The sequence below is a fragment of the Crocuta crocuta genome, unplaced genomic scaffold (assembly GCF_008692635.1).
Source record: "Crocuta crocuta isolate KB4526 unplaced genomic scaffold, BGI_CrCroc_1.0 scaffold50, whole genome shotgun sequence".
NCBI lineage: Eukaryota > Metazoa > Chordata > Mammalia > Carnivora > Hyaenidae > Crocuta > Crocuta crocuta.
Window position 1 is genome coordinate 977,256 of NW_027527428.1, and position 9,057 is coordinate 986,312.

Genomic DNA, 9,057 nt, shown 5'->3' on the forward strand with positions numbered 1-9,057 from the left:
CCCGGCTAGCAGGCGCGAGCCACTCAGGGAACAGAACTAAGTACTTATTAAGAAGTGTTTTAGAAACTCTTCCAGAACCTTCCTTCTCACAGCTAATACTTCAGCGTCTGCCAGACGAAACCGCAGGAGAGCAGACTCCGTATATCTGTTGGCTGCGGGGCCTGCGGGGGTGAGCATGGCACCCACACACCAGCCCTCGGAATACAGTTACTGCAGGAAGGAGCTGATTCTGTTCTGCAGGAATGTGAGGCGGGAGGTTAAGTGCGGGGGAAGGCGGACTCCACCCCAGCCGACAGTGGTGTGTTAGGGACCAGCGGGCCGGCATCGCCTGGGAGCCGGTTAGAGATGCAGAGCGTCAGGCCCATCCTGGACCACAGGTCAAGGCCCCAGGAGATTCACCTGCGGGGGTGGGGGATGGGGGGGTGAGGGTGGGAATGANACTCCCCTGAGCCATAGTTTTGTCGGCCGGACCTGGGGGCTGAAGACACCCCACTTCCCAAGACCAATATCAGGACAAGCAGAGGTGATAAGGAGTGAAGAGTAGAGACACTGCCTGGCTGCAGAAGTCTTTTCGTCCACCTGCTGTGCTCCTCACTTCTTCCAGTGACTTCCTGTTCAGCAGGGGCTAGCGCTCAGGGGCACTGAGGTTCCAGATTCCTCGCCAGCATCAGGAACTGGGAGCCGGTCCCTGCGGGAAGGCTGTAAGCCCCCAGCCACCGGGAGGATCAGCAGGAATTTGGCGCCACCTGCTGCTCAAGAAGGTTTCTGCATGCCACTGACCTCTGCTTCTCCACGTGCCTGGAGGAAGCAGCTGTAACAGGGTCCCCGCCTGGGACTGAGGACATCTTGCTGCCCTGAAATCCTTGCTTGTATTTAACCCCGCCAACTTAAGAAAAAAGGATTCCTTTGATATGAGTAGATATCAGAGAGTTGATGGGGTCATTCATTCGCTCATTTTGTTCCCTCCGCCCATTCGCAGTGATGGGGATACAACAGTGGGCAGAGCTCCTGCTGAATCTGGGGTGCAGGGGAAAGGCCGAGGCGGACGGCAGAGAGCCGGGTGGTAGCAGCACACAGATGGTGCTCGTTGGGTGCACATGAAGGCAATGGATGCAGAGAGGGTCACAAGGTGATCTCGGGGCCTCGATGTTCAAGGGTTGTGCCGGGGGGTTGGGGGGGGGGGAAGACCCGGAACAGCCAGGGAGGGAAGTGGAGAGACGAAAGCGTTTTTCACAGGAGGGAGAGGGCTGCCTGTCAAACGCAGGTGCTAAGCCAGGTAGGGTGAGGCCTGTGTCTGACTTCCCGTGCACACAGGGGTCATCGTGGCCTGGACAGCAAGGACTTTAGTAGGGTAGTGGGGGTGGGGCGTGAGGACCCAGTTGGGGCGGTGGGGGGTGAGAACTAACTTGGGGCGGGCTCAAGAGATTCCCCGGAGGGCGGTGATTGGAGGTGGCAGAATCTAGAAGATTGTATTTGACGATTTCCCCTATAAAGGGAGCAACCAGGGAAATGGCTGACGGCTGGAGGAATACGTGAGGCCGAGGCCGGGAAAAGGCTCTCAAAGGAAGTGTTTCAGAACGCCTTTATACGCCCTGCCCTGGGAGATAAAAGGAGGGTGCAAGAGAGAGGAGGGGGTCAGTGCTGGAGTGGGTGCTCTTGGGTGGGGAGAGGACTGGGGTCCAGGACCCAGGGCCGCCACACATACAGAAGGGGGGCACCCTCAGCGCGTTGCTCTGGTGCGTGCACGCCGAATCCAGCAGACCTTTGTCAGATGACCCCGGCTGGCAGATGGTACCAAGGGCTGAGCGCTGACCCCGGGACCCCGAGGGGCACGCGGCCGGGTCGTAGCGCTCACCACCAGGTAGCCAGGCGCCTGCTAGAACACAGTCCGCAGAGGGCTGACGCCTTGGTGGACGCGGCTCCCTGTGTCTCAAGCACCTAGAACCATGCCTGGCACGCTGCTGGTGCCCCATGGATGTCTGCTAACGAATAAACACCTGCAGGCGGGAGCAGGTATAGGAGTGAATCCTCACAATCACACCCCTCGTATCTACGATCTCAATGCCCTGCCCTTCCGGCTTCATCGCCTTGCACCGGCCAACTGCACGCCTCTGTTCAGTCAGGTCCACGGCCACACGCCGCAGCTGACTGCCGCTGGAGGGAAGTCACCCTTTCAGTTCAGGAGCCCAGGTCAGCCCTGGCCCACCCGCCACGCATCTCCACATCCAGGTTACCTTCATCCCTTCCCGCCACCCCCTCACCCCCCAGCTGAGGTCCCTTCACCGAGAAGCAATCAGACGGGATTTCTGCAAGTTCCTGGTGTCCCCTGTGCTTTCTCCAGTCCCTGTGTCCGTACCCTCCGCCTGCCTCCGCCCCCAAGGCTGCACTGATCGCATCTCTCTAGAATACCTTGCGTTGGAGCCTGACATCCCAGCCCCTCCCCCCTCCGCTAGGACTGCACCCTGCCACAGCTTCTGCTCTCCCCGGAATCACGTTTCCCCTCCTTCCCGGACCTTAATTAGCACTCACACAAGTTGTCATTCCTTCCACTTTAAACCCCCCCTCTGTTGACTGTTTTTAGTTCCTGTTCCATTTTCCTTTTAAAGCCAAACTCCTTATAAGGGATTATCTGTGTGTACTCACTGCCTCCCCTCATTCTCTCTGGAATCCCTCCAAGCCGGCATCCCCTGCCCCCAACTCTTGTCAGAGTCACCTGTGAACTTGACCTGCTTAATGCAATAATCCAGGGTTCGACAAGCTTTCTGTCAAGGGCCGGGTAATAAATATCCTCAGGTTTTGCAGGCCACACACCTCTGCTGTAACTCAAAAGCAGCCAAGGGCAATGTATAAACAAATGAGTGTGGCTGTGTTCCAATAAAACTTTATTTACAAAAACAAGTGGGGGGCCAGATAAGCCCATGGTCTGTAGCCTGACGATCCCTGGACACCTGCTTTCTAGATTTCACCTGGCTTGAGCTCTCAGTAGCATTTGGTACCTCGGATTCGTCCTTCTGGAAGTGTGTTTTCTTTATGTCGGTTCTGAGACTTCACTCTTTTTTGGTCCCAGGTCTCCATCCTCAGTCTTCTTGTGTTTTCGATCTGTTCACATCCCCAGTGTAGACCCTCTCTCCTAAACTGCAGACACGTGTATCTAGCTTCAGCTGCTGTCTCCCCTTGGATGCCCAGTAGACATCTCGACCTGACTCCAGCTTCTCCCCTAGATGCCTCCTCTCTCCACCCCCCTTTCCTGCTCTGTGACTGGGAGCTCCGTCAACCAACTGCTTGTAAATTCTCATTGCCTCTCCTCTCACGCTCCACATTCAGTTCAGCAAATTCTACCAGCTCCACCGTCCACATGGAGCCAGAGAGCAAATGTCTGTCCCTATCACTGGGACCAAGCCACCGCCCTGGCTCACTGCGATTACTCAGTCACCTCTCTGCGGTGTCCTGCTTTCCCCATGTCCGATTTCTCCCCGCACAGCACCCGCCACAGCCTCGTAAAAACCCAAGCCACTCGTGTCCGTCCTTTGCCCCAAACCCTCCACATGTATCTTCTCATTCTGGGGGAGACCCAAAGCCCTTGAGGGCTCTGGGTGACGCAGCCCAGCTCACTGCTCGGACCTGTCTCCCACCTCGCCGCCCTTCACGCACTCCAGGACTCTTTGTAAACACCAGGCACCCACTGACCCCAGGACTGTGGCTCTTCTTTCCCTCTTTCAGGACTGTTTTTCTCCCAGAAGAACATGTGATTCTCACCCTGTTCTTCCTTTTTGCTCAAGTGGCAGCTTCTCCTTAAATCCTTTCCCAAAGACCCTATTTATAATTCCAAACCTCCGCCTGGCTCGCTCTCTCTACCCCCTGCTTCATTTACCGCCCTCAGCAGGTGTTACTTGCTTTGCACACCGCTGGCCTTCTTCCCCTAAAATTAAACCTCAGGTCGCCTCTCTGTTCACTGCTGCACTCTCAGACTAAGAACCCCACTGGGCACAAAATAACAGCTCAATAAACGTCCCTGCAAGACCGTCGCCATATGGACGTGCCTGCCCGTGCTCAGCCTGACCCAAAGGAAGCTCCTCTGAGCCATGCTCGCTGGTTGGCGATGTCAATAGGTCCTTAACGTCGGTGTTAATTAATGTGGATGTTAATACACGTCTGGGATGCAGTTATTCAGCGTCCCCAGTGCAGTCCACAGTCGCAACGTTTTCCGGGGCACGCAGACATCTGCCGTGTGATGCATGATGTCTGTGCATCCTCGCGTCTCCTGCGTCTGCGCATTAACTGGAGACTTCCACGCCTCGACCGTCTGGCGGCCACCACCCCGCTGCGGGCTCCGCCCTGGCTCCTCCCACTTCCCGTGGGAGGCATACGCTAGGGCTGCGATACTTAGCTGTTTCCCAGCTGGCACTCCGGGCTTGGGGGCTGTCATCCGTCTTTAGAGCTTCACTAGCAAGATGCCTGTCCTCCTCCTTCCCGCCACCTGCCCCCCAGACGGAAAGAGACTCCCATCTGGGTTTCTGTCGTTAAACTGGGGCCACCTATATTAACAAGCTGTGTGACCCGGGCAAGCCCCTTTGCCTTTGTGGGAACTCAGTTTCTGCCAGGTAACCCATGACGCCCCTTGTGTGGGGGGGTCTCACACCTGCCCCTCCCCCTCTTCCACCACCCCCCGCACTGTGCTGGGCTTCTCTCTGGACTAACAAACCAGCACCAGGGATCAGAGAGGTGCCCGACCTGGCACAGGACGCAGGCTTCCGCCAAGGCCACCGACTCCAATCGAGAAGACACATTATCATTAATCTCTGTCCACTGCCACCTTTCCACCCCGCACAGGCCCTCCGGCAGCCTGACTCTCTGCTACCTGCTTTGTTTGTGATCTTGCCGGGCCACCTAAACCGGGTCACAGTTTCCTCATCTGTACAATGGGCGCAAACATTTATAATCTGCCAGCTTCACAGGGTGTTCAAGAAGATGAAGGATTCTAAAGGGCTCCGCGGAATACTGAAGATGAATTGAATTCTGTTGTAACACGTGGCATCATCTAAGATCTAGAAATAATTTTAAGCAGCGATTTCTGCGTCTTAGCCAGTTGGTCCTTTGCTGATTGGACAAATCGATATTGTAATTAGGGATGGCCAAAGGGTCACTTGGAGGGGTCTTAGGTTAGCACTGGGGGTTGGTGGACGGGGGCGGGGGGTGTGGCCCGGCAAGNCCTGCCCTGAGGATGCTGGAGTATTTCAGTGGGTTTGGTGCAAACAGCCGAGGGAGCAGGTGTACACGCAGCGACCTCTCCCACCTACTACCCCTGGGTCACTCCCACCCGCAAGCTGGCCCTTTGCCCGTCTGGACCCTCCTTCCTGCCAGAGAGCCCCATACCTTGTAACCCTGGATGTCTCCATTCTGGCTCTCCAGTGGGGGTGGCTCCCACGTCACATCCAGCTGTGTGGCCGTGGCGCCGTGGACAGCCACGTTGCGGGGTGCTGCCGTGGGCACTGGAGGGCGTGAGAGGTCGTGAGTGAGTGGCACAAGTGGGCTTCAGGGAGGAGGAGGTGAACTGGGGTGGGCTGGGGTCCCAGAATCCCATGTCTTCTCTAGCTGGACTCCTGGGGGTGGGAAAGGGGTGGGGCTGGGAGGGCAGGAGGGCTCACCTGCTTCCCCGACAAAGACTTCCTGTGGGGGGCTCGAGGGCCCCTCACCCACGGCGTTGTACACGCTCATCCGAATCTCGTAGCGCCGGTGTTTGTTCAGGTCTGCGGGGTGGGGGAGGGAGAAACACAGAGAGATCAGCATCCCTGTGGGGACGGGGCTGCACGGAGGCTGTGATTCTAGCTCCTGCCTGAGGGCTGGGGAAAGAACAGGGAAGGGGTGGGGTGGCCATGGATGCTGCCACCCTGGGAATCGGGATGCGGGATGCCTATGGCTGGCTTCCCGGCTGACAGTGAGCGTACTAGACACTTAGAGACTGAAAGAGACACTATTAATATTCATGCAGGGACAATTGGTGTGAACCCGAACTATTCTCCCTGGAACACTGGGCCCCCCCTTCCCCGCCTGTCCTGGGCACACCGGGTCACAGTCACTCCCTTCCCTGCCGGTACTGGGCACACCCGGTCACAGTCACCCTTACCCGCCTGTCCTGGGCACACCGGGTCACAGTCACTCCCTTCCCTGCCGGTACTGGGCACACCCGGTCACAGTCACCCTTACCCGCCTGTCCTGGGCACACCGGGTCACAGTCACTCCCTTCCCTGCCGGTACTGGGCACACCCGGTCACAGTCACCCTTACCCGCCTGTCCTGGGCACACCGGGTCACAGTCACTCCCTTCCCTGCCTGTCCTGGGCACACCGGGTCACAGTCACCCTTCCCCGCATGTCCTGGACACACCAGGTCATGGTCACCCCCTTCCCCGCCTGTGCTGGGCACACCGGGTCACAGTCACCCTTCCCCGCATGTCCTGGGCACACCGGGTCACAGACCCCCCTTTCCTGCCTGTCCTGGGCACACCGGGTCACAGTCACTCCCTTCCCTGCCGGTACTGGGCACACCCGGTCACAGTCACCCTTCCCCGCATGTCCTGGACACACCAGGTCATGGTCACCCCCTTCCCCGCCTGTGCTGGGCACACCGGGTCACGGTCACCCCCTTCCCCGCCTGTCCTGGGCACACTGGGTCACGGTCACCCCCTTCCCCGCCTGTCCTGGGCACACTGGGTCACGGTCACCCCCTTCCCCGCCTGTCCTGGGCACACTGGGTCACGGTCACCCCCTTCCCCGCCTGTCCTGGGCACACTGGGTCACGGTCACCCCCTTCCCCGCCTGTCCTGGGCACACTGGGTCACGGTCACCCCCTTCCCCGCCTGTCCTGGGCACACTGGGTCACGGTCACCCCCTTCCCCGCCTGTCCTGGGCACACTGGGTCACGGTCACCCCCTTCCCCGCCTGTCCTGGGCACACTGGGTCACGGTCACCCCCTTCCCCGCCTGTCCTGGGCACACTGGGTCACGGTCACCCCCTTCCCCGCCTGTCCTGGGCACACTGGGTCACGGTCACCCCCTTCCCCGCCTGTCCTGGGCACACTGGGTCACGGTCACCCCCTTCCCCGCCTGTCCTGGGCACACTGGGTCACGGTCACCCCCTTCCCCGCCTGTCCTGGGCACACTGGGTCACGGTCACCCCCTTCCCCGCCTGTCCTGGGCACACTGGGTCACGGTCACCCCCTTCCCCGCCTGTCCTGGGCACACTGGGTCACGGTCACCCCCTTCCCCGCCTGTCCTGGGCACACTGGGTCACGGTCACCCCCTTCCCCGCCTGTCCTGGGCACACTGGGTCACGGTCACCCCCTTCCCCGCCTGTCCTGGGCACACTGGGTCACGGTCACCCCCTTCCCCGCCTGTCCTGGGCACACTGGGTCACGGTCACCCCCTTCCCCGCCTGTCCTGGGCACACTGGGTCACGGTCACCCCCTTCCCCGCCTGTCCTGGGCACACTGGGTCACGGTCACCCCCTTCCCCGCCTGTCCTGGGCACACCAGGTCATGGTCACCCCCTTCCCCGCCTGTGCTGGGCACACCGGGTCACGGTCACCCCCTTCCCCGCCTGTCCTGGGCACACTGGGTCACGGTCACCCCCTTCCCCGCCTGTCCTGGGGACATTGGGTCACGGTCACCCCCTTCCCTGCCTGTCCTGGGCACACCGGGTCACGGTCACCCCCTTCCCCTCCTGTCCTGGGCACACCGGGTCACGGTCACCCCCTTCCCCGCCTGTCCTGGGCACACCGGGTCACGGTCACCCCCTTTCCCGCCTGTCCTGGGGACATCGGGTCACAGTCACCCCCGTTCCCGCATGTCCTGGGGACAGCGGGTCACGGTCACCCCCTTTCCCGCCTGTCCTGGGGACATCGGGTCATGGTCACCCCTTTCCCACCATGGCAGATGCTTAAAATTCCCAGCTGCGCCATCCCCAGCAAACATCTCTTCACACGAGGGACTCAGCCCTCAGGGAAGGAGCTTATTGGATATGAATTCTGGGCTAAGAAACACTGTGTTTTTGCCAAGTTTGGGGGTCCTGGGTGGAGATGCCGGAGGGAAGCGGAGAGACACGGCAGCCGTGGGAAAACGGGCCCTGACACCCAGGCTGGGATGTGCCACCCTGCTCGGGTGAGGCTGAGAGGTTCTACCCCCGCTCTCCCTGGGACCCCCGCCCTTCTCCCCTTCCTGGGGTGGGGGCAGGGGAGCTCTGCCCCTCGCCTGGAATGTGGGTGGGGGAGTCACCCTAGTTTTACTGGCCATGCAGCCACTGGCTGATGCAGGAAGGGGAAGGACGACACAGTCTCACGCTTCGCTTCATACGGAGCACGGGCTCCCCTGCCCAAGCTCTGGACCTTCCGGAGAACCGTGGGCTTTGAAGGAGAACAAGAGGGCGCCTGGGCGGCTCAGTGGGTTGAGCGTCTGACTTCAGCTCAGGTCATGATCTCACAGTTCGTGGGTTCGAGCCCCGTGTCAGGCTCTGTGCTGACAGCTCAGAGCCTACTTCAGATTCTGTATCTCCCTCTCTCTCTGCCCCTCCCTCACTCATGTGCCTCTGTGTCTTCTCTCTCTCTCTCAAAAATAAATAAACATTAAAAATATGTTTAGGATATGTGCTGAAGTGAGCACATTAAAAAAATTTTGAGAAGGAGAGTGAGGAACATTCCCAGGCCCCTGGGGGGGGAAGTGGGGGTTCTGCTCACTCTGGAGGTGGGGGTCAGCCTGAAACACAGAGCTGTGCAGGAAAGAACCTTCCACGGGGCGAGGCGGGTGGCATGATGTACATGCCCACCCGTCCAAGCAGCAGATCAAGAGCTCCCCCTATAGCCCTCCTGTCACCACCCCCCACCCCCGCCCCCAGCACAAGACCGGAGCTGCTCCCTCTTCCATTCTGTGCCCGACAGAGGACAGCTCCCTGGTAACCCTCTAGGTTTTTGCGTGTTTCCGGAAAGTCACATGAGCCCAGGGGGGATGTCACATGTGCTCAGGACGGTCCCATCCTTCAAGGAGCCTGCGGCGGGCACACCGCTCGGCC

General features: G+C 59.8%; 1 protein-coding gene across 1 annotated transcript in view; it reads right to left on the reverse strand.

The window, feature by feature from the left end:
- The window catches only part of SDK2 (sidekick cell adhesion molecule 2), a 94,929-nt gene that overhangs the window by 26,410 nt on the left and 59,462 nt on the right, over nucleotides 1–9,057 (reverse strand). The window contains 2 exon segments of the mRNA XM_077756026.1: nucleotides 5,374–5,489; nucleotides 5,646–5,747. Coding sequence (XP_077612152.1) covers nucleotides 5,374–5,489; nucleotides 5,646–5,747 — 218 coding nt within the window.